Here is a 26,484-nt window from a genome sequence, read left to right on the forward strand (position 1 = left end):
TGCCTGCTAAGCACTCTGAAGGGATGATCCACGATACATAGGGCAATCGAAAGAGATTTGACTTTGCATGGGAAGATAAGACATAAATAGAAGTAAATACAATAAATTATAGCCTGCCAGGCTCCTCTGTCCACAGAATTCTCTAGACAAGAATACTGGAGTGGGTCATTCCTTTCTCCAGAGGATCTTCTTGACTCAGGGACCAAACCTGGGTCTCCTGCGTTGCAGGCAGATTCTTTACCGTTTGAGCCACCAGGGAAGAATACAGTAAGTGTAGTATATAAATATCTCCTGTAATAGAGAAATAGAGGGACAAAGGCAGGCTTAGAATTATGTTCCATACGATGCCAGGAAATGTCCATGAATTATCTCTTAATACCTTCCTAACTCTGTAGTAGCAATCTTCTGGACAATTTATGGACAAGGAAATCCAGGCTCTGAGAATCTAAGTTCTTTGTCTCAGGAAGCTAAGTGCTCATCATGAGCTCTGGACAGGAATTTCTGGCAGTTAGGACATCAAACAAGGCTCCTGACTCATCAGTCATTACCTACCCTTCTCCCACTAGGTCAGAATGGTTTTGGAAAAAATGCAGTATTAGCACATCTCCATTTTTTTTCTCTTAACACAGTACTGGTGTCCATCAGGCCTTGCCCTCAGGGCAGGTAAGGAACTTGTCATCCCCCCTTGGTGAAGGAGGTTGTTTGCTTTTCTTAGCTGACTTCCTTGAATATGACCAGAATCACCTCTGGGTTTGGCTTCTGAAGTTAGACAGACTACCAGACTGAGTACCCGGGAGGTCCTTGGACGTTGAGTCCATAGAGTCTCAGGTACGATGGAGACGTGTTTTGCTTGTGAAGAAACCGAGGTTCAGGCAGGGGAAATGACCTGATCAGGGTCATACAGTCTGATGTTGGCAGACGTGGGATCAGAACCAGGTCTCCGGACTCCAGCCCAGTGCCTCCCGGGATATAATTAATTAACCCCCGTGTTACTTTGGAATCTTTTATCTGCTTGCCTCTACTGTCATTTGAGTTGGGGATGTCATTCCAGTCAATCAACAGCCTTCTCTCTTCAAAAAGAGAAAAGTGGATAAGGGGGGTGGGAAAAAGTATGTTTTCGGCCTATGAAGGTGACTGACTCATTTCACCACCATTCATCCGATGCCCGCTCGGTGCCGACACTGGGCATCCAGGGTACAGCAAAGACCGCTTCCAAAGATCGAAAATGGGTCTCTCCCAAGACCGGGCAGGATACGCGCCTTGGCTGCCTCCTCTCGGATTGGTCTCCCGGAGGTTTCCCGCCCCATCCCACCCCACAACTGCCAGCCCCTGCAGGTCCCCACGTCCCCTGCGCCCAGCGCAGTGCCAAGCCCCAAGCTGGTGCGAACCAGCAGGAGGAACACTCAATATACCAGCGCAGAGCTCTCCCGGTCTCCCGCGAGGCACGCCCCCGGTCACCAGGGCAACGGGGGAGGTGCTGACCCTTGACCCCGGGGCCCCGCCCGGCCCCGCCCCGTCGCATTCCCGAGAGCAACATGGAGAAGGCCAACCCGGAAGTGCCGCCGCCGCCGCCGCCGCCCGCTCGGTGCTAGGAGCCGCCGGCCCGGCGAGGTCGAGCCGCGCGCCCGCCGCCCTGCACCCGCCGCCCGCCCCGCGGTCCTCTCGCGCCGAGGCAGCCGGGGGCCCCCGCCCCAGGTCTCACTCTACTCCCCCCACCCCACCACACTCCGCCCCGGGCGATCGGCCCCCGCCCCCACGCCCGCCCGAGAGGAGGAGCCGAGGCGCGGGGGAGGAGGAGGGAGAGGTTTGCTAGAGGGAGCGAGGCCGCGCGAGCCGACGGCGGTTCGTATTACCGGGGTCGGGAGGAGGAGCCCGGCTGGGCCCGCGCGGACTCGTGCAGGGCGAGCGGGAGGGGGGCGGCCCGGTGGCGAGGAGGCCGGCGGGAGGCCGGGGGCTGAGAATTAGGGCGTGGGGGCGCACTCCTTTCCTCCGCCGCCCTCCGCCGGGGCCTTGGCGGCCGGGCCTCCGCTGCCCGGCAGGCCCGGGAGCCGCCCGCCGCCGCCGAGGGCCCGTCCCGGGGCGAGGAGGGGCGCGGCGGAGCGTGGAGGTGCGGACGCGAGGCCTGGACGGCGCGGCCAGGTGATGCTGGGCCCCTGTGCTTCTCCAGAGGAAAGGGGACCCCCCACCCTCCCACCCCCGCAGAGCAGCCGAGCCCCCGGGCTGCCCCAGCCAGGCGTTTGGACCTCAGCCCTAGAGGGAGTCGGGCAGCTGTGAGTTTGCCTGCCTCCGTTAAGTGCCCTTAGGATGCAGTGATCAAGGCATCAGGCTCTCCCTGCGGGAGGGGCTCTTCCTGCGCTGGTGAACTCGGTGCAGAGAAAAAGGACATAATGATGCTCTCCGAGCAAGCCCAAAAGTGGTTTCCGACCCACGTGCAGGTCACCGTGCTCCAAGCCAAAGATCTCAAGCCAAAAGGCAAAAGTGGCACCAGTGACACATACACTATCATTCAGCTAGGAAGGGAAAAGTACTCCACCTCTGTGGCTGAGAAGACCCTCGAGCCAGTCTGGAGGGAAGAGGCCTCTTTTGAGCTACCTGGGCTGCTAATGCAGGGGAATCCGGAGAAATACATCCTTTTCCTCGTAGTGATGCACAGGTCCCTGGTGGGTCTGGATAAGTTTTTAGGGCAGGTGGCCATCAATCTCAATGACATCTTTGAGGACAAACAAAGAAGGAAAACAGAGTAAGTTACGTAATTTATTTTGAATTGGGGGGAGCTTAACTATTATCTGAGTGGGTTTTCGGTTCTTGGAAATTATTTGTCTACTTGGGGCATTGGTTTTTGGGGGCTGAAATATGACCCAGTTTTAAGCACCATATTTGCATAAATCTGAGGTAAAAATAGCCCTTGTGAAGACACATTTTTTTAAGTGGAGTCTTGAATGATCCATTACCCTGGTTTGAGGTAAACGTCTTCAATAATTGAACATTTTGCGCAGAATTTTAAGTAAATTAACATTGTTTCACTACTTATAAGAGGGCTGGGCCGTGGTGTTGTTGATCACTTTAAATTATTACAGTCTTTAAACATCACAATTTTCAGAAAAGGGAACATCAGAAAAGTAAATCTGCCAATATGCCCTCTTCTCTCTCTCTCTCTCTCTCTATATCCACACACACACATATATATTATTTAGTAGTTGAACTCTGAAGCTGTCAAGTGGTGAATTACCAAATTTGAACTCAATATTTTATTTCAGCATCATAAACACAGTTGGCTTTTATTTTAGCTCAGATTTCAGGGTCAGTACATCTTGGTGGAGTCTAAAGCTATTAAAAGAAAAAAGTTTTAAAAGTATGTGCAGACATCCTTCCTCATTCTTGAACACAGTTACTTCAAAGTTAGTTCTGCAAAGCCAGTGTGATTAGACCGAATGAAATGCTATCAGAGTGGAAACAGTGATTAAATTCTTGTGATGAAATGACATATTCATTAAAAACATGGACTTTTTAATATGACTTCCAAACTTGGGTTAGATATATTCTAATTTAAAAAACCATAAGTTAAAACTAGGATATTACGTCTTAAATTGAAAAATAGTATGTTTTCTGAGATTGTGATACCCCTTTCTTAAACTTACAATTACTCTGAAAGAATGTTTAAAGTGGATGGAATTAATGGGAGAAAAATATAGGTTGAATTTATAAGGGGACGTCACATTTCAAAAATAGCTTTGCTGTTATAACTGATATTTATTTACACTTTTAAAAACTTTCTTGAAGATCACGTTATTTTCTTATATTTTAAAACAACCATGTCATGTTTTTTCTATACATACCTTCCTGCAGACTTCTCTTGATTGAAATTTTTACTTTTATTGAAAAAATGTTTTTTTAATCAGGTCTTTACCTAAGGACCTAAAGGTTTAATATATGTAAGGTAAAAGGGTAGAGAGAGATAAGTAATACTAGGAATGCCAGAGGAAACAGAAGAGATGAAAATATTTTAGAAGGAGAGAAAACGGTTTAAATAAAGTGTAAAGTTGAATATATATCAGTTTTTTAAATAATACTGGTTGATAATTATGAAGTAGCATTCAGTTACCTCTTACGAGTTCTTCATCATATTTAAACTGAAAAATGGATAATCACTGATGAATTTATATCAAATTGCCAATTTTGGATGACCTTACTAAATAATACTTAAAAGTGTTGTGAATGTAAATTTTTTTAAGTTTATTGCATCTTCAAATTTGATACTACATTTGAAGTACTTTTAGTGTTAATGAATGATATACTACAGGCCTCCTCTGAGATAGAAATGTTCCAAGTGAAAGTAGGCCCGACTGTGAACCCAGGGATTCTGAAGATGGAATACACTTTTAAAGTTTCTTCTTGTTTTACTCCTTATCTTTGGCAGCATCACAGTTACAATAAGTTTGGCTATAAGCAATACACTGATACCATCGTCTCCCTACAGAAATTCTCTGTTGGCTACTAAAAAAAATGGATTCGAATTTTTGGGGGGAAGAATGCGTTTAAATGTTATCAACAGTGCTTGTGATGTTATTGCATTCAAAGTGATTTTTTCATGTTATTAAATCCCTAATATTTTCTTTGTGGCTAAATGGAGACCACGTATTTAATGAGATCTCTTTATTCGTAATATTTCTAGTTTTTTAATATAGTTAATAGCTTCCTTTTGCACCACAGCTATACATACGGCCCGGTAAGAGACAGACTTGAGCCACCGGTGTATTGCAAGAAAGATATTTAACATTCTGCACATTGCTGGGCCTTGTCAGCATATTCCTAAGTGCTTTTTAGAAAACGGGTATGGGTGATGAAGGCGACCAGCTGATTTGGAAGTCCTATGGAACTGCTGGGTGTGACACTTACTACTCTTGACACTAAAGACAAGTATTTACAGCTTGTTTTCCATGATAAGCAAAGAAGTGTGCTGGCTAAATGTATCACTTTATTTATTTTTATACCTTGAAATTAAAAGCTTTTTTTCTTCTTTTAAGGAGAGGGATAAAGGGCCTGAGCCAGAACACTTTCATGAGTGGGGCCTAGAAAGAGAACTTTTCAGTATTTCCTGTTTTAATGGGTGTCTGGGTTGGTTCGGGCACAAGGTTTAAGGAAACAATATGGTACTTAATAATAGAATGGTTAAATTGTTCATGCTGTTATGTCGTATTGATTGATTTTTTTTTTAACAGCAGAAGTGGGCAATGTTGATTTTTTTGTTTGTTTTTAATGCTCATGAAAAGTAATAACCATCCGAGTCCCTAAGTTAGGTATAACTCAAACATATGCAGGTTTTAGGACTTGTGTGTGCGGCTGTGCGGTGCACCTGCGTCCTGGCCTCTGGCACTCTTCCTGCCAATCTTGTCCCATTTCTGACCACACAGCACCAATTGCTTGGGAATAGCTCCCACATGTGTGGTGGTTTTTGAACATGGACCTGTGCCCACTCAAAAATTAAACAGAGGCCATGTACAGTTTAAATCCAGCACTCCAGAGGTGAAAAAATAAAATCAGCATTAATCCACTAAGCTTCAAATGCTATGTCTTCCTTTTATCTTTTTTGAAGCCAGGGAAAACAAGTGCTATCTCTGGAATGACTCTTGAAGGTCTCATTAATACTTCGCTCTTATATCACTTTCCAAACAAAGCAGTTAGAGTTATTTGTCACGCCTATATTTTGAGTTGGTATGTTTGTTAAAGTTCTTTGCAGTTGGGTCTTTGGGGTTTTTTTGTGTGTTTTACTTTTTTTGGTCAAGGAGGATGGAAAATTCTGTATTTAGAGTTTATATTCAAACACTGACTTGCTTTTATCCATTAAAGCTTACGTAAGTCTTCAGCTTTTCTTAACCAGAAAACAAAATGGTGCAACATACACAAAGACATACACAGAGTTGTAGTATTGTTGTTTTAAGAATATAGCTCTAGAAATGAAAATTCAGTAAACATTTCTTTAGTGCAAGGAAAATTGCCTTCAAGAAGCTTACACTCCAGCAAGACAAAACCTACGTTGCCCTTGTTATTGGCTCTTGAGTCTCCTGATTAAATACAGTGTCCTGTGATATACCTGGTATGCGTTTAACCTTATTAACATATATGTGGTTCATTAAATACAGAAGAACTACTATTTTCTTGCAGCTGTTACTGGTCAGCTTTGTCTGTTTTCCTTGTTGACTCCAGTCTGACGTTAATAAGCTACTTATTCTCTGTGCCTGAGTTTCCTCTTCTGTGAAATAAGGATTTTGGACTAAATGATTTATTTGGTCTCTTTTCTAAAATTCTGTTATCGATTTTTTTCCCCTCAGATTTGCTGTGCTTTGTTACATACACAGATCTGACATGCTTGGTGTTTTTGTTGGGTTCTGTTTTGTTTGGGGATTTGACGGGGTGGGAGCACATTTTCTTGCAAAGTGGATTCACCTATTTTCTGAATAACCTGCAATACTAACAGAGCATTTCTCACGGGTCATCCATCAGGATTCCCCCGCATCCCGAAAATGCTCTGTTTTCCAAAATTGTGAGTTAATAATTGGGTATATAACCTTGCTTTGTTTTCAGGCTTTGTGAGTGTTCAACTTTGTGTTGTTGAAGGTTCTCTATTCCACAGAGTTTATTGCTGTTATTTTTTATTTCTAGTCTCTGAGTTTTCACATTTCACCATTTGCCTCAGATAAAGGATTTTCTCTATTTAGGGTCTCAGGTTAATGCTTTCTGTTATAAGACTTTCTGTTTTTTAAAAGTTGCTTGTTTGATGCAGCTAGATCTTAACTGATTAAATTGAAAATATTTCGCTTGCATGTTACTTTCTAAGATGTAGCTGGTATATATATATGTATGTGTATATATATATATATATATGTACATATTTTGTGCCAGTTTTCTTTTGCGTGGAAAGACCTTAGAAACTAGTGTTCCACTTAATAGTAAATGTAGCTTCTGGTGTATTCTGTAAAATTAGATCTGAGTTATTTAAGAAAATTTAACACTTGCAGAACTGTATTTAAATAATGACCTGTCTGCAGGAATGGATATTATTCTTCATTGTTTAAGTAATATGAAAACATTGTGGGAACTCTCATCTCTGCTGGAGTTTGTAGTTTTTTTGGCTGTTTGCCCTATAAACTGACCATTTATGACACCAACAACTGGAGAAGTTCTCATGGATAAAAAATACTGTAAATAAAGCAAAATAAATTTTGCATTTTACACATCATTTGAAAATGGGCAGTGTAATTCACTGACGTGACTAAAAGCATAAGATTTGGGTCCAGTTAAAATATGTTTTATTTGGCATTGTCACAGTAGCAAGTTACTGAAACAAAGAGATTCTAAGAGGAAGCATTTAAGCTTTCTTTTTTTCTTCAAAAATACTTTACAAGATTTATTACCATTTGTCACTTCTTGCATTTTTACTTACTTTGCATATTTTATTCAGGAAGAGGCTTTGACCCATTTTGTATAAATCTAAATTATATTGTGGGCTTCCCCGTTGGCTCAGTGGTAAAGAATCTGCCTGCCATGTAGAAGCTGCAGGAGACACAGGTTCGATCCCTGAGTGGGGAAGATTCCCTGGAGGAGGGCATGGCAAGCCACTCCAGTATTCTTGCCTGGACAGTTCCATGGACAGAGGAGCCTGGCGGGCAACAGTCCATAGCGTGGCAAAGAGTCGGACACGACTGAAGTGACTTAGCACACACGCACACAATTTACATCGTAAGCAGTTTTCATGATGAACAAGCTGTATGGAGTAGTCTCCCATGTTAACATTTTTTTAATACCTTTTACAGAAGAACTATTTTGGGACAGAGGCTGGATATTATTTTATTAAAAGTTTGGTTATTTATTATTTTATGGTGCTCAAAAATAGTATGTAGTGATGAATTATTTCAGGGTCTACCTCAGGGTCTTTTAATGCTAAAAAATATTCTTCAGCCACGAGCCACACGTGCACTAGATGGGAACATAATAGCTGTGATTGGTGAGAAATTTTGATGCGTGATTTTCAAATCATGAAAGAAAAAGTTGTCTAAATGGCTTTTCAAAAAAGACTGATTCCTTCTGTATGTGATACGTGGCAGAGACCTCCCTGTTTTTTTAAATGTAAGCCATGAATAAAACCAGAAGCCCTCTGGCTGACAGTTTCTCCTTCAGTGCTTAGATTGCCTTGATGTAGAGTAACTTTACCTAAAAAGCTATTTGTATACAACAGAGCTCGATAATCCTCTCTTCATTACATATTACAACCCAGTTTTTCCTTCTCTTTAAGGTGGTTTAGATTAGAATCCAAACAAGGAAAAAGAGCCAAAAACAGGGGTGAGATAAAGGTCAATATTCAATTTATGAGGAACAATATGACAGCAAGTATGTTTGACTTATCAATGAAGGACAAAACAAGATCTCCTTTTGCAAAATTAAAAGATAAGATGAAAGGTAGAAAAAATGATGGGACATTTTCTGATACATCTTCTGCAATCATTCCAAGTTCTCACATGCCTGATGCCAATACTGAATTTTCAAGTAGTGAAATACAGATGAAATCTAAACCAAAAAAGCCTTTCCTTTTGGGTCCTCAGCGACTCTCTTCAGCACATTCAATGTCTGATTTAACTGGAGCCCACGTATGCTCGGAGAAGCTGAAGTCTGGAACTGTTGCTCAAACGCATCTTCTTGGCCGCCAGATAGATTCCTTTGGAGCAGTTCCGGAGAGTGGTAAGTGATGTATGCATTCTTTCTAGTTGATCCTCCATGATCTGAACTACCTTCTTAATTTTTAAAGTTTGACTTCTAAAGTTAGAGAATAAAAACTGAGGTTTCTTGCTAGTATTTTCTAAATTAGTCAGCAGATACTTATTGAGTACCTGCTACACTCAAAATTGGTAAGTTTAAAGACAGAGCTTGTCTGCATTCAATACTGTATTTATAGAATTAGATAATAAAAGTGAATCTTGGTCTCTTTTCATGGTCTGGCTTTTTTTTTTTTCACCTGTCATTTCTCCTGCCTCAGAAGCCTGAAACATAAATGAATATTCCATTTCATCAGAATTTTCCCAGAAAAGAATCTTACTGTTCAGAAATAAGAAAGTAAATTTAATACTACTGATGAAAAAACAATGAGAATTTATGTAGCACTATAATGCTGATCAGAACCTTTAGTTTTAACATTATAATTTGTTTATGTGATTGTTTCATTCTGAGCTGAGTAGATTACTAATTGTCTAGCAAGATACTAATTGTTATTAGCCTACATACTGCTATACCTTAGCATTTTAAGATTGTTTTCCTTGATTATTTTAAAAGGTTAATATCTTTAAATAGCTAATTGCTCTCATTCTAAAAGCAGCAGTATGCACACAGGATGTGTCAAATAGTGTGATATAATGTGTCACTGATTATGTACTAACTACAAAATTGTTTGCAGGAAGTCTCAAATCTCCACACAGAAGAACATTAAGCTTTGATACTTCTAAAATGAACCAACCTGACAGCAGTGTGGATGAAGGTGAATCGTCTTTCGGAAGACAAAATGACCCATTTACAAATGTGACTGCTTCATTACCCCAAAAATTTGCAACACTGCCAAGGAAGAAAAATCCATTTGAAGAAAGCAGTGAATCATGGGACAGCAGTGTGAATTTATTTTCAAAATCAATTGAAGTAAGAAAAGAAAACAAGAGAGAAAAAAGGGAGAAAGTCAGCCTCTTTGAAAGAGTGACTGGAAAAAAAGATAGAAGATCTGATAAACTTAACAACGGGGGAGCTGATAGCCCTTGTGACTTGAAATCACCTAATGCATTTAGTGAACATCGGCAGGACTATTTTGATTATGAATCAACTAATCCGTTTACAACAAAATTCAGGGCTTCAAATATAATGCCATCTTCAAGGTAAGCTTAAATGTGGGGGAAGTTGTGCTATTTTGGAAAATATTATACTTGAAAGTATCAAATATCCTTTTTAAATTCCTTTCATTTTACTTGAGAAAAATGCTAATCTTGTTTTTATAATTAATTCTGGAGCCAGGCAGTGTGTATATCTTTGGAACTGAACTTTTTATCTTAGAAGGATAAAAGATTCTTAATCTCCACTACATTGTATTTCTTTCTATTTAATGCTGGCCAGAAACTTATGAAGAAAACTAGCATTTGATGAGGTGTGGTGAGAGGGAATCACCAGTGGGTGCAAATTCAAGCCAGAAATCTTAAATGATGAGTTGGGTTTCTAGGTGTTATTTTTCATCAATTGGTTGTAGACCAATAGCAGCCTATGGACTATTCTTTAAGAAATACTGGCTTAAGTTAAGTACTAATAGTTTTTGTTGAGAGTGTTAGTTCTCAGTTGTGTCCAACTTTTTGTGACCCCATGGACTTGAAGTCTGTCAGGTTTCTCTATCCTTGGAAGCCCTTGGTTTTCATAATAGGTGTTGACTGTCCTTATTAAGGGCTTCCCAGGTGACACTAGTGGTAAAGAATCTGCCTGCCAATGCAGGAGACTGAAGAGACGTGGGTTCAGTCCCTGGATCTGGAAGATACCCTGGAGGAGGGCATGACAACCTACTCAAGCATTCTTGCCTGGAAAATTCTGTGAACAGAGGAGCCTGGCAAGCTACTGCCAATAAGGTCACAAAGAGTTGAACATGACTGAAGCTACTTAGCATGCACGTACATCCTTATTAAATGGCTATCTGGAGTAATGTTTTTTGGAATCCACTGAACCTTGGGGGTGCTGTAAATACATCACAGAGTATCTGTAATGATGACTTATAGAAATAATCTATCATGATAAGGTTTAGATTGTCAAAATCCTTGAGTTTTCAGTTATGTTAATAGTACTTTTCTAATTCCTTAGTACAGGTTGGAACTGTATGACTTAAGTCAGATGATGCATTTTGCAGAAATGAATGGTGGAATAGTTGATTAAGAAAACCTCAAGCAAAAAATAAGATGAATCTATTGGAGTCTTATGGAGAAGGCATGGCATCCCACTCCATTAGTCTTGCCTGGAAAATCCCATGGACGGAGGAGCCTGGTGGGCTGCAGTCCATGGGGTCGCTAAGAGTCGGACATGACTGAGCGACTTCACTTTCACTTTTCCCTTTCATGCACTGGAGAAGGCAATGGCAACCCACTCCAGTATTCTTGCCTGGAGAATCCCAGGGATGGCGGAGCCTGGTGGGCTGCCATCTCTGGGGTTGCACAGAGTCGGACACGACTGAAGAGACTTAGCAGCAGCAGCAGCATTAGAGTCTTATGCAGTTATCACGGAGGAGCATGGTAGACTGTTTGCCGTGGAACATAGACGTTCTTTCCCGAGCAAGAATGTGTGGTGGTCAGACTCCAGTGAGAAACCTGGCTCAGTGGCTCTGTGACCTCTCTCAACTTCTGCATCTCTGTCTTTGAAATAAGGAAAATGAGACGTTCTCAGTAGGATTGGGGGACAATTAATGATAAAGTACATGGCATAAAGCCAGGCCCCAAATAGGGAACCCATAAACAGTGGTTGCTGTTACATTTTATATAGTGCCGTGTCATACTTTGTTCAAGAACATTGCTTTGTTTTGTCCCACTATAAACAGAAAATAGTACTAATAATCGCCTTTTTAGGCTTGTGATCTCCTGCCTGTCTTCTGATCTCTTAAAACATGCGTTTAGAGTTTTCCAGGGAAAGCTAGTATTTCTTTTGTCTTCTTTTGTCAAAATAAGTGGGTATTCACTGTAGCTTTGGAAAGTATTGTTCAGTTTTCTTTATAGACTATACTTCAAAGAAATATGTTTTTATCATATGGTATTAATATTTTATTGAGAAGTCCATGGTTTTGATATGCTATTCTCAAATATTTCATTTTGGTATTTTACATACTGTACTTCACATATTGCGTTAAGAAACTACAGAGGTAAATAGAAATGTGGTTGCTTTTCCCCCTTCCTTAACTAAACTTTTTTTGAATAAAGTTATTGCCAAGAACTATCTGAGATAACTTAGAGACTGGATAATTTACATAATTTTAGAGTCAAAGAAAAGCAAAAACAGTGGGACTTGGTAGGAAAATGATTTTTAAATTATGGCAGTATGTGGAAAAATAGGTGTCCTCAAATTTTTAATTGCCTTATACTTGGCTGTTTACATGAACTTAAAAATTAATGTTTTAAAAGTGAGTGTGTCATTTTGCCAAATTGAGGCTTTGTTTTGGGTTACTTCAATATTAATGCTGTTTCTATCAAAATTAGAGTTGTAATCCTAAAGGAAATCAACCCTGAATATTCAGTGGAAGAACTGATGCTGAAGCTCCAATACTTTGGCCACCTGATGTGAAGAGCTGACTCATTGGAAAAGACTCAGATGGCTGGGAAAGATTGAGGGCAGGAGGAGAAGGGTCAACAGAGGATGAGATGGTTCAGTGGCATCATTGACTCAATGGACAAACTCTGAGAGATAGTTACGGACAGGGAAGCCTGTTATGCTGCAGTCCATGGGATTGCAAGAGTCGGACACAACTGGTGACTGAACAACAGCAAGATGATATATGTATAAAATGATTGCAAGTAGTGAAAAAACAATAGGTTTTTTAATTTAAAAATTTTCTCTTCATATTCATAAGATGCCAACTATGAAGACAAAAACATCTGTAGATTCCTGCGAAGTTACTCTTCCTTTTTATGTCACAAGCCATCTTCGTGGTAAATGGAAAACATTTGCAGTAAAGGGGTTTGTTGTTGTTTCGTCACCAAGTCATGTCCAATTCTTTGTGACCCCATGGACTTAGCCCGCCATGCTCCTCTGTCCTCTGCTAACTCCTGGAGTTTCCTCAAATTCATGTCCATCGGGTTGGTGATGCCATCTAATCATCTCACCCTCTGCTGCCCCCTTCTTCTTTTGCTTCAGTCTTTCCCAGCATCAGGGTCTTTTCCAGTGAGTCAGCTCTTTGCATCAGGTGGCCAAAGTATTGGAGCTTCAGTGTCAGTATCAGCCCTTCCAGTGAATATTCAGGACTGATTTCCTTTAGGATTGACTGGTTTGATCTCCTTGCAGTTCAAGGGATGCTAAAGGGTCTTCTCCAGCACCACAATTCAAAAGCATCAATTCTTCAGCACTCAGCCGTCTTTATGGACCAGCTGTCACATTGTACATGACTACTGAAAAAATCAGTTTTGAATGTACGGACCTTTGTCAGCAGAGTGATGTCTCTTTTTAATACACTATCTAGGTTTGTCATAGCTTCCCTTCCAAGGAGCTTCTTTTAGAGGTAAATTAATAGAAGGATTGACAATAAATAGATCTAGGAAGAGAGTGCAGTTCTAATTTTTGGAAAGCAACTTTGTCTCAAGTGGAGTTAGAAAGGATATAGTTGAGATAGTTTGGTCTGTTCATATTTTTCCTTCCAGTAGCATTTCTCAGTTATATGGGACATTTTCGATTTCTTACCTTAACATCTAAACCAAATGCACTTTTGAAACTATAGACTCGCATCATTAGGACACATGGTGTGAATTTTTTTTTTCCAGTAATGCTAAATAGATCTTATTTACAGAGTCTTCTGGACTCCTGTGACCAGTGTCTGTGAGAATGCTGAACAAAGTGAAGGGTGAAATATGTAGATGTGGAACTGAATTTTGTTCTTTGAGTAAACTGGTTCCCTGTGATCGCAGATACGTGGGAACCATATTGTTACCCTCTGGCTTAATAATGTGTGTGATCACGACTGGAGAATTTTCCTTATGCCAAAAAAGTTGTACTAAGGAACACTTTCTTGAAAGTTAGAGTTTTTATTTGTTTGTAAGTAAAGTCGAGCTGACAAAATCACGTAGTAATCACAGAAGTTACTGCATTTTGCTTCTGTTCTTGGAATAGATTCCATAGTCTTACGTAAAACTGAGAGAGGAAATGAGCTAGCTTTTTGTTGGGTTACTTCAACAAAGAGCAGGGCTCTTTGAAATCCCTTTCCCCACAGTTGCTAATTCTCAGTCTCTTTCCTCTTACCTACCCCCACTTCTCTGACCGGAAGTAACTGTTCTTGTGCTGCAGCCTGGTCGTCGTCCCTAGGTCTTCCTTTCTGTGGGCATCTCCCTGTTCACTAATCCGACCACTTTACCCCTCTCACCTCCATGAACAACATGATGACAGAGCCTGCATTTCATTCATCTTTTAACCCTTAATCTCCAGCATAATAGTAGGTAGCAGGTATTGGCAAGCAGTTTTTGAATAAATGAATGTGGTATGGCAGATGGATTTCCTAAAATACTCCTATCATCCCCTCATTCCCTTAGCCCCCTGCTTCTAGCTCAGTGTGGGCTGTGAAGGTCTTTCTGATAGACCAGCAACAGATCCATAAAGGCAAATGTGTGCATTTTCATATACAACTAAACAGGATTCCACTCCAGTATTTTGCTTGGGAAATCTGATGGACATCGGGCTACAGTCCATGGGGTCGCGAAAGAGTCAGACACGACTTAGTGACTAAACAGCAACAACAAAAGATGGTTAGAAATCTAAATGAGTCTTAAAGGACTACTAAAATGCAATATTCATATTCTGACTGGCACATTTCTAAAGTTTGTTAAGAATTCTGTATTATAATAGTTAGGGTAGATTACCAGCTGCAATAAACAACCTTAGATCTCATTGGCTTGGTCCAGTTAAAGCTTATCCCTCCTTATCATGACACATGAGTGCTTTGTTCCATGCTGTTTCTTGGCTCCACACGGTTGCTCAGGAACCAGGCTCTTTCCTTGTAATACTGCTGTTTAATGTGCGTCCCCCAAGGCTGTGCAGCAGAGAAAAAGAGTGGAGGATCATGTGGATGTCTTTATGTGCCAGGCGTGCCAGTGGTACCCACTACTTGTTCCGCTGGTGTTCCATTGGGCAGTGTTCAATCAATCATGTCCTAGCCTGAGTGCAACCAGGTAATAAACATAGTTTAGCTGCAGACCCAGAGAAAACTACTGGGTTTGAGTGCATAGTAGTGTGTGTGTCCTGGATGCCAGCTCTAACAAGTCTGGATAACATTCTAACACTTGGTGTGCTGTAGAAGTCCTACTATACATGTATGTGAAAGTGTAGCTGGAATTCTTGTAGTTTTCAGAAGAATGTTTTATCAGTTTACTGTTGGTGTTGAGTTGTTTATGTTTTAAAAGTATTGCTCCTCCTGTTTCTAATTACAAATCACAGGTGGTTTAGCAGCATCAGTATCAGTTAATGTTACGTGATTAACCCTACAGTTAAATAATCAGAAAAATAGTGATTTTTTTTTTTTACATCAGCAATATTTAACTTTCCAAAAACCAATATTCCTGAATGTTTGTTATACCATTTTCAATAATTTGTTCATGACTAATTCTTCAACACTGGGCTATTTTCCCTCTGAAAAGTGGAAATAGGTGGGTATGTTCAGCAAAGCAGATTTGCTTTTTTTTTTTAGAACAGAGTCACAGCTAGACTGTTCTCTTAGGTGGGGACAGGTGACCGAGTTCTGGCTTACTGAAGACTTAGTGGAAAAGAAGAATGGTCTGTCCCTCCATATCCCTAGGTTCTTTGCATCCATGGAATCGAGCAATCTCGGGTCAAAAATATTTGGGGGAAAAAATTCTAGAAAGTTCCAGAAAGTAAAACTTGAACTTGCTGCTTGCTGGCAGCCATTTACACAGTATTTACATTGTATTTTCAACTATTCAGGTAGCACTTACATTGTGTTGGGTGTTATAAGTAATCTAGAGATGATTTCAAGTATACAGGAAGGATGTGTGTAGGTTACATGCAAATACTAGGCATTTTTATATGAGGGGCTTGAACATCTAGAGGGCTGAGTAATCTGGGGTCTTAGAACCGATACTTTGCAGGTACTGGGGAGTGAATGTATACCAGTTTTAGGGCTAGTCCATGAAAACCTCCTATACAGCCCTCCATATTCCTGAGCTTTCACCATACCCTGGACAGAAGGTTGGCAAGCTAGGCTTGTGGGCCAAATCTGGCTTGCTGCCTGTTTTTTGGAAATAAGGTTTTATTGGAATGCAGCTTGCCCATTTGTTTATGGCTGCTTTTGTCCTGTAATGGTAGAGTTGAGTAGTTATGGCAGAGACCGTATGACCCACAAAGCCAAAAATATTTATTACTTGACCTTTTACACAGATAATCTGCTGAACCTGTACTAACTGGATGGAGGTCTTTGGATAGCCATAGACAGGGTCCCTGAATGCACGTGGAAGGCCACTTCATCAACAACAATAACTGCTGAACCTTGTCGTGAATAATAAATTTTCAGAATATTAAATTACTGTGATGTTTGCATTTATGTATAATAGCACGTAGCATCGTTATTTAGCATTTAGGCCATAATGCCTCTTGTTCTATTTAAGAAAGCCTAATTCAAAACACTTTCAGAGTCACTGGTTTGCAACACCGAAAATGTCTGTTTTTGATTGTCAAGGATTATTGTGTTTTAGGCTTTTCTTAACTGTTCAGCTTTTCTTTTAGTATACTTCACCTTTCTGTTCCAAGTGGGTTCATTTCTTTATTGCACCTCTCTACCCTGAGGTCCCTGTAAGCCTGGCCAGTTCCGTTCCTTGGCTCAGCTGTGAAATGCACTCTTCACTAATCTCTGAGTGTCCTCAGACTATCCTTGATGTTGAAAACTCTTTAATCCTATCTTGATTGATAACAGTGTTCCCTTCTGTGGAATTCTGCTGATATAGAACGTAATTGCCAAACAATGTTTATTCTGTCTTGGTTTTAGTTTTCCCAACTAACCTGTGTAAACTACTGAACGGTTGTGCTGTATCTTCTTTTGTGGGTGCCTGCAGCACCCAGGGGCTTCCCAGATGGCTCAGTGGTAAAGAATCCACCTGCCAGTGCAGGAGATGCAGGTTTGATCCCTGGATCAGGAAGATTCCTCGGAGAAGGAAATGGCAACCCACTCTAGTATTCTTGCCTGGAAAACCTCAGGGACAGAGGAGCCCACGGGCAACAGTGCATGGGGGCACAGAGAGACACGACTGAGCACATGCACGCAGCACCTGGACCACTGCATGTCCTCAGTGCTGATCATCAGGGGCACCTGGGTTTGGTTTGTTTTGTTTTTTTAAATCTCAGTTGAGTCCTACTGCAAGGCTAAATTAGAATCTTCAGTGGATAAGCCCAGAAATAAAAGTCAATGTTAAAAAAAAAGACTTCTTGCTGATTCTCAGGCTTAAAAATTTTTGATCTAAATTACATCATCTATTTCATAGAAGTTCAGTAAGTACTTATATATGAACAGGAATCAGGAGTTGTGCTGGTAAACTCATAGTTGAAGAGACGGTTTAGTCATATTAGCTTTGTCTGCAGGGCCCTAAGTAAGTAGAGGGATCAGTGAGGAGATCAGCTTGACTAAAACAGGGATGTGGAGAGAAGTATGTATTTGGTCGAATGGCTAAGAAACAACTAAATTATAGTAGGCATTGAAGATCAAGCAGAAATGTCTGACTGTTGAGTATTTATGGCATCTGTGGATGGATTGTTTTTTAGGATTCAGGCGACACCTAGGCATCAGTCGTGATGAACAACATTTAAAAAACATGCTTGTGTTTGTACACTACCTGTAAGAAATTGAAGAGAACCTCCATTTGTGATGTGTATTCTTCTGCGGTTCCAGTTTAGGACTGAAGAACTCCTCCTGGCTAAGGGAAGTCATTCATACAAGGAAAAAATTTGTAGTGTATGTCTTATTCTGAAATTTTTAAAAAATATATAGTCAAGAACATAAGCCTACTCTGTAGGATGAGCTAATGCTGTTTGAGGTTAGAGGCAGCTCATCGAAGTGCAAGACCTTATGGGAGATATTTTTACCAGAGAATTTTGGTTTGGGAACATCCTTCTATTTAAGACCTGCACAAAGCACCTGCTTTCCCTTCATTATTTTCTGCCTTATTGTAGTTGTGAAAACCATGTAAACAAACTCTTAGTTGTGCTATGACAACTTAATGGTATATTGTATAATAACATTCCTAGTATCTTTGACTTTATTATAGTGTGTGTGCCTGTGTTTCCCTTTGCAGTATTTGCTGTGGAAGAGTCTGTCCACTTCTTAGCTCTGAACTTAAGCCAGTTATTTTTTAGGGCAGTGCATAGTGTCTGAGGCCAAGATCTCATATTTATCACATGTACTTTACAATTTTGTATAATAGTATCAGTTCAGTTCAGTTCATTTGCTCACTTGTGTCCAACTCTTTGTGACCCCATGGACTGCAGCATGCCAGGCCTCCTTATCCATCACTGACTCCCGGAGTTTACTCAAACTCATGTCCATTGAGTCGGTGATGCCATCCAACCATCTCATCCTCTGTTGTCCCCTTCTCCTCCTGCCTTCAATCTTTCCCAGCATCAGGGTCTTTTCCAGTATCTTTGATGATTGTAACATGCTTTTCTTAGAAGCTGCAAAAAAAAAAAAGAGTTACCTAGAATATATATTTAAATGTGTTTCTAATTTTCACAGCAAAAATCACCATACGCTTTTGAGCGTGTAACGATTATTAGGAAGTTTTATAATATGTCTGTTAAAAAATAGACTTATGTATTTATTTTTCAAAGTTAGAGTAAACAAATGATCCTAAAGAAAAGACCCTATTCATAGTTTTAAAGCCATTGTTTTTATAATGTTCCTTACAACATATTTTTTTTCTGATTTAAATTTAAAGCACAGTCTTTGGTTTATTAAACCTCCCCCCACATAAGGTTTATTTTAATAGCAGTGTTTACTTTTTGTCCATATTTGTCTAATGTTAAAGATAATCTGCCTGTTATTCATGGCAGCCTATAAATCTTTTTTACACAGCTGACAATTTGAAGCTTCATTTATGAGACAGAAAACAAAAACTTTCGAGATGATTTTTAGAGCCATTAATCCATTAGTGCCCAGGGATTTACAGAATGTATCTAATGAAACGATGACTGGGAACATGAAATATGCGATGTGATTAGTTCCCTTAACACTAACTAGAACTTTTATGCCTAACTCCCCAGATGCGACTTGAAACTTTTTTACCCTTTGTCATCCTAATACTCATTATAATAGCTCTCATTAATTGGTACATCTCCCAATGGGTTAATTTGAAGATACCAACCATGCTATCCTTTTGCTAACTTACTAATGCAAATTGATATTTATAGACTTCAAAATTGAAAACAAAAAAAGCCCTAACAGAAAAGGACAAACTTTGCTAAGTTATTATTATTTTGAGCTGAGAGATTGAGATACACAGAGAATCTGTTGAGAAAAGAAAACAAGCCAAAAAAAAAAAATCCACAAAAACTACTGTAGGCTAATAAACTGATGTGAAAATTTCTCAATTTACAGCACTTGACAGGTGCTAAAAGAAAAGCATCTTTAATTTTAATGTGTTGTTAGGACCTCTTTAGAGAGACTGTACAAGTTATTAACAAGGTCCTCTGAGACAGGAGACGGGTAATTAACAAGACCTATGGAGATATAGTTTAGGTAATTAACGAGCTCTTAGGCACTGGACACAGGATAACACATAGCGAGTCCAGTACTTAAAGAGAACAGGTTGTTATGATCAAATACAAGATGCAGAATGTAAGTCTTCTTGATGTTTCTGATAGGAAAATATTAAGATTATATTCCAGTGACCTTAATGCACTAATTTTTATAAATCAATATGTAAATTTTTTGCTTTAAGATAGAATTTGAGAGGATTATTTTTTTGTAAAATCAACAAGCGCAAAGAAGCTTGTTACATGTAGATTAATAATCTTCATTAATTGCCGTTAATGAACTTTGAGAACAATACGTTGGAAAGACGTAACTTCTGTGATTCGTACTGTGCGCTGTGCTTAGTCGCTCATTCGTGTCTGACTTTTTGCAACCCCGTGGACTCCAGCCTGCCAGGCTCTAAATTTAGACTTTTATTCTGTTTATTTTTCACCTATGGGCTGTTGACTAAAACTGCCTGTTCCAAATGGGCAGTCCACTTTCTCTGACCGCTTTATAACAGTCAGGATCGAGGCCAGAGAAGACTGTCCTTCATCAGTTTGCTTTTTACATAATACACAAGGGTCCCTCCCATCATACTGTTAGGGAACCTTTAAGTCGGAGACTAGATAGTCTCAATTTCAGATACTCGATCTAGTTATTTCCTGTGTAAACTTGAAATTGTTGGGGTATGAGTTGAGATCTGGTTCAGAAAGCTCTCAGTCTGGAAGCCTTTATTAAAACATGTTACACTAAAGATTAAGGATATGAAGAAAGCTCTTGCAGGTCTTCTAATTCATTCCATTGCTTCCTCAGTGTGTCTGCTCCAGTCCATCAGGATGACTTTCTCTGAATTTCAGATCTGAAAATCAAATGATGTTTTCAGCTTTCATTATTTTTGGATGAATAAGATAAAACCTATGTCTCGTGCTGGGATATAGGAGGAGCCTGGTGGGCTACAGTCCATGGGGTTCTTAAGAGTCGGACACGACTGAGCAACTACACTTTCGCTTTCATATTTGCTATATATAAGGATAGCAGAGGTTATTAAGATACAAATCCTGCTCTAAGAGCTCATCAAAACAGGCACATAAAAATTAGGTCTAAATTCCATGCTAAAGACTAGACACTATATCAGCATTGGGGTACTATGAAAGATTTTTTAATTGGGTTGTGATACGATCAGAGTAATATCGTAGGTATTCTGTAGTATGGGGGTTTCCTGGGGCCAGGAGTGGCAGCAGGGAGGAGGCCTTGGAGCAAGAGAACAAGTTAGGAAGTTACCATGATTGTTGAGGTGAGAGTTTGATAAAGGTCACTTGGCGGTGAGGATGGAAAGAAGGGAACATCTCTGAGATACATTTCTGGACTAACATAGATGGGATATGACTATTCTGCGTGTGTGTGTGTGTATGTGTGTGTAGGGGAGGGATGTTGGGGGACTGGTAAAGGAGAAAAAACGAGGATTATTGCAGTGATGTGTCTTTAATCAGTGTCTTAAATCTGATGAATCACAGTGCTGTAAAAACTGTTTTGTAGCAGTGTTAGATCTTTAGTCTGTGAATCAAACTTGGCATTTCAGTCTTCATGAAGAGGTTTGAGTTTTCTGTGTTTTTAATGTGATGCTGTCTTGTTTATTTTAGAATTTTGTTTTTAGAGAATAGGAATTACGTATTTTGAGTTATCGGAGACAAGGAAGTTAGTATTAACCTAATAACAGTTCATGAGAGTTTGTTTTTGAAACCTGGAAAATACTTTGGCTTCTTTGAACACAAGAATGCACATTTCTGTAACTGCTTATGGACTTAATGCATTTAAACTGTATTCACCTTAACACTGTAATTACTACATGTATTTCTCTCCAGTGGCTTTGGCTTTACCAAATCTTGCCCCCTTTGGATCCCTTTTGTCAGTTTCTCACTAAGAGAATAACTTCTCTTTCTTTTATGCTTTTCCCTTCTTTGTGCACCACTTTTGTAGGCCTCCTGCTTCGATGTTTAGAGCATTTCTTTTTGGACTACTTTGTCCACATCACCTGTGGTTACCCTTCATAATAATAAAGCTTTAATTTTTAAATATAGGTGCTATTTCTATATATTTAACATGTGGTGGTAGTGTTAACTTTGGCCAGAGTGTTTTAAATAGCTGCTGGTGGTAGAAATTAAAGCAGTTAATTTGATTTGGAAATCATCTTCCTTATATGCATTTAGCTAGTTTCTAAGAATATTAGGATTCAGACATTCCACATTTGTCTCCTTGAACTTATATTTTAAAGATAAATTATTTATCTTTGATTTGATATGCTAAATAAAATTCAGTATTATATAACAGGCTTCCCAGGTGGCTCAGTGGAAAAGAATCTGCCTGACAATGCAGGAGACGCAGGAGATGCTGGTTTGATCATCCTGGGTGGGGAGGATCCCCTGGAGGAGGAAATGGCAACCCACTCCACTATTCTTGCCTGGACAGTTACATGGACAGAGGAGCTTGGTGGGCTGCCGTCCACGGGGTCGCAGAGTCCAGCATGACTTGGTGGACTGATGAGCATGCGTACATGCACACACATCATATGCTGCTGCGAAGTCGCCTCAGTCGTGTCCGACTCCGTGCGACCCCATAGACGGCAGCCCACCAGGCTCCCCCGTCCCTGGGATTCTCCAGGCAAGAGCTCTGGAGTGGGTTGCCATTGCCTTCTCCAGTGCATGAAAGGGAAAAGTGAAAGTGAAGTCGCTCAGTCATGTCCGACTCTTCGCGACCCCATGGACTGTAGCCCACCAGGCTCCTCCGTCCATGGGATTTTTGAAGCAAGAATACTGGAGTGGGGTGCCATTGCCTTCTCCACACCCATCATATAACAGATAATAATTATAATGCAAATATATAGAATTAATAAAAGTATTAAAGTACAGTATTATGTAACTAGTTTAAATATAGTATACAACAAATAAAAATGTTTTATGTATTTTATATATTTATTTTAAGCTTAGATATCTTTCTGACAAAAGTGCTAATACGACTTAATAGCAATTACATGGGTCAGTTTATCCAGAATAAAACTTAATTCAAATTGCCAATTTTTAAAGGTCATTTCAACAAACATGTTTGTAAAACTCTACAGGGGCTGCAGGTGGATGGGTGAAGATGAGATTCTTAGGTTACAAGTAGCCTCCTAGGCTAGGGAGAGGGACGTGTAAGCAGTGACCAGTAATCTAGGCCGAGTGAACTGTGTTGAATACGGTTTGTTATGAGAAGGGAGAGGAAGAGCTTGCTAGAGATTGGGAAGTGCTTCTTCAAGGAAGAGGCCTTTGAACTTGTGTTCTTGATTTTTCACCTTGGGGGAATAAGTAGACAGAGTAGTTTTTAGTACATAGCAAGAAGGCTTATTTTAAAAATGATGAGAAGCATTTTGAAAGAATGTTTTATAACAGTGACTATATACTGTTTTATCTTTAATTGTCTGCTAACTACTTAGTAATTTTACCATTGCTTTTCCAGTTGGATTCGTAGTCTCCGTCTGTCATTGCCTGCCTGGTAGGTTCCTGAGGAAGTGTGTTTGCTCCTTTAGGCTTCCAGGAGCCAATTAGTGAGTGCCCTGCAGCAGCTCTGCGTTAAGGATAACAGCCTCTTTGTTATGGAGCCTGGTGTGGGAATGGGGATATTCAGGTTAATCACATGTTTTGTTTACTTGAGGTGTACAATATATTGTTTCATGTAGATTTTTTCACTTTCAAAGAAATTAAATTCCCTAAATAAATTAAAAATGGAGATCATACCAGATATAACTTCATGTTTGATTCAGAAGATATATTTGATTAACTACTTCTACCAGAGGATTTTTCAGTGTTATGTAAAAGTATAAATATAGTCATAGTAGAATATCCTAAAGCCAGTATAGGATAGGTATCAAGAATTCAGGTTTAGGACTCAGGTCTGAATTTGAGTCTGTTGAATAGCTGTCCGACCTTACTTAGCCTTTCTAAGCCTCATTGTAAAATGGGATAACGGCCTTGGTGTTGTGGAAGAAATTACATGATGTAAGGCACCATAAAATGCTAAAGGTAGGTTTGCCACATAAAGCTAGAAATGGTAGCTCTTGCTGTGGCCTTACTACAAAGCATCTATAGAATCAGTAACAATTGCTTTAAATAAGTTAAATTATTTACAAGTAACTATATTCTCAGCTTTAAAAATCATAAATCATAAATAAAAGAACTTAGGAGCTCATGTTTTTCGCTAACTGATAAAGAACATATATTTGCTAAAAAGCAATAGACATAAAAATTCTTTTCAATGTGTATGTTCAGTAATAATCTTTGATGAAATAAACTGTATACCACATTGAAATTAAAAATATTCCCTATTTAAGTAGAAAATTTATGACTTTGAAGGCAGTGTATAATCCTGTGTTCAGAAATTGTTACATAACACTAATAAGAACAGTGCAGGGTAAATATCTAAGCTGTGGCTTTACCTTAAAGCTTGATGAGTTTTTCTAAACTCACCTGAGTTCAAATTAAATTGTTCAAAGCTATCTCAGTAAGAAGGATAACTGCTGCTTATGGAAAACTCAAAGTTTGAGTCCGCTTTGGGAAAAGGGTCCCTGCCTTAGGAAATTCACCCAGGTAGTAGTGTAGCCCTTCTAACCAAATAAGTGGGTACTTGTCTTGTAAATGTTATTTTCTTTTAAAAGTTCTTGTTTGGGAGAAGAGGCTAGAGAGTGTGTTTTTACACGGAACAGTAATTTTTTTTCTGGTGAAATTGCACGATTTCATAGTCCTGGAAAACCAGCTCTTAACTTGCCAAGATTTCTTAAGTCTGGGCTTTTCGGCCTAAGGTGTAGCATAGCCAGAAATCTGCCAGTCACCCCAGCAGCTCTGCTTCCAAGGAGGATGCATACCCAGAGCCTGGCGTTTGTGTCCCCCTGTGGAGGGGCCCCAGGAAGTCCGGTGGCCTCGCATACCTCTTCTTGAAAGCTCTGTAGAGATGATGGTTTAAGGAAGCAGGCGCTTTCCGGCCACAGCCCTTTGCAGCATGTTCTTGAACACCAGAGGCCGTCCTGGTGACCAGAGGGTGCCAAGGCTTCTTTTCCAGAACTTGGGTTGCCTGGTGGCTCAGGTGGTCGAAAATCTGCCTGCAATGCAGGAGACCCCAGGTTTGATCCCTGGGTTGGGAAGATCTGGAGAAGGAAATGGCAACCCACTCCAGTATTCTTGCCTGGGTAGTCCCACAGACAGAGGATCCTGGTGGGCTACATACAGTCCATAGCGTTGAAAAGAGTCAGACGCGACTGAGCAGCTAATACTTTCACTTTGTTTTTGGCTTTGTCCTGGGTGCAGAGCCAGCTTGTCATACTTTTGGCCAAGGGCATTGTGGGCCAACTTGCTTTTGTCCCCTCCTTCATGGAAGAGTTACCTCTGCCCAGATTGTCTTCAGCCTCTCAGAAGAAAAGGCTGATCAAGGCTGGGTTGGTCTTGATCACAGAGAGAGCCTGTGCTGTGTCTGGCCCTGTGAAGGTCCCTGGTGCCTTGTTCTCATCACTCCTGCCCAGTTTCACTATTGGGCTTCCAGAGTAAACAGAACTTGCTTCCTACCCGCTCCCCATACCCTCAAAAAGACTCCAGTGAATATATAGCAGACAGTGGGCCACGGTCTACTCAGAGCAACAGGATGATCACAACACAACTTCCCAGAGTGACATGGTTCCTAAAAATTTAAGGAGAAAATATTTTTTTTGTATTAAGACAAACATGATTATGGTATGGAGTAAAATGTAAAAATATACCTGAATTTTTAAGTTAACTTTGAGATGTCAAGGCAATTCTATGCTTGTTGTCAGATTTATTCTCATGCATCAAGCAGAGTACTAAAGAGAACAAAGTTTGAGAAACTTAGTTTTAAAGAAGTGGAGAACTTGGAATTTATAGGGCTTGTGTTTGGAAATTGGTAAATTGATTGACTATTTTTTTTATTTTGTTTTCGGCTATTCTTTTAACTCGGAGAAGGCAATGGCACCCCACTCCAGTACCCTTGCCTGGAAAATCCCATGGCTGGAGGAGCCTGGTAGGCTGCAGTCCATGGGGTCGCTAAGAGTCAGACACGACTGAGCGACTGAGCGACTTCACTTTTCCCTTTCATGCACTGGAGAAGGAAATGGCAACCCACTCCAGTATTTTTGCCTGGAGAATCCCAGGGACGGGGGAGCCTGGTGGGCTGCCGTCTATGGGGTCACACAGAGTCGGACACGACTGAAGCGACTTAGCATTCAGTTTAACTACATATTTATAACTAATTCTTTTTTCACCAGGAAAAAACAGTAAGTTAAACTTGATCAAACATGATATTCTTGATGAAACATGCCTTAATTTTATGGATATCCTTCAGTCCTCAATGTTTTAGGACTTCTTCAATAACATAGTGATTACCACATCACGACAGAGAAGCAGCTAGGTCTGAGTTTGCTGTCCATGTTCTGTGGTGTCACTGACCACAATTTCTTAATCATCTTGCCTGCGAGATCTCATAAAAGATACCCTGTGAGAATAAGTAAATTACTGTTAATCCCCATGGACATTTATGTGTTAGGTTCTGTTTTGCCATCCAGGTATCAGTGTGCATGCCCAGTCCCAGGAGAGATAATGGAGTATTTTCATCTCTAGTATCATTAATTTGATTTGGTACTCACTTCCCCCAACTCTCCCTTCAAAAGAAAGGAAAAAAGCAGTACTGAGTTGCACCTTGACTCTTAAGCCCTATTTGCATGTGTGATAGACATAATTGAAATGTGCTGAAGGTTTTGTTTTTTAGTGGAATCTCTCTACCAGCACTTAATTTTTAAAGGCTTTTACAAAAGGAATTGTTAACATTTCTTTGAACTCCTTTAACATTGAATCTCTATAAATTGTTTTCAGGATTTAACAGAATTTTCAATTTAATCTGTATTGTGATCCAATACCCAAAGTGGTAAACCTGGTTGGTAAACTGGATAAACTGGCTGGTGGAATGGA

At 40.1% G+C, this 26,484-nt stretch overlaps 1 protein-coding gene across 4 annotated transcripts in view; it reads left to right on the plus strand.

Annotated features, from left to right (window-relative positions):
- The first annotated feature begins 1,526 nt into the window (after positions 1–1,526).
- Positions 1,527–26,484, plus strand: part of RAB11FIP2 (RAB11 family interacting protein 2) — a 44,199-nt gene continuing 19,241 nt past the window's right edge. The window contains exons 1-4 of one of the 4 annotated variants that reach the window (XM_081536532.1): positions 1,527–1,695; positions 2,515–2,740; positions 8,291–8,733; positions 9,443–9,908. In XM_081536532.1, the coding sequence (XP_081392658.1) occupies positions 2,604–2,740; positions 8,291–8,733; positions 9,443–9,908 (1,046 nt within the window). In that variant the 5' untranslated portion in view covers positions 1,527–1,695; positions 2,515–2,603. Of the gene's footprint in view, positions 1,696–1,794; positions 2,741–8,290; positions 8,734–9,442; positions 9,909–16,143; positions 16,286–26,484 lie in introns of those variants that run through there. The other 3 variants (XM_081536524.1, XM_081536539.1, XR_014067469.1) reach the window with 3 other exon arrangements.

This window comes from Giraffa tippelskirchi, chromosome 2 (genome assembly GCF_054371585.1).
Source record: "Giraffa tippelskirchi isolate mGirTip1 chromosome 2, T2T-mGirTip1v1.2.pri, whole genome shotgun sequence".
In the NCBI taxonomy this organism is placed as follows: Eukaryota; Metazoa; Chordata; class Mammalia; order Artiodactyla; family Giraffidae; genus Giraffa; species Giraffa tippelskirchi.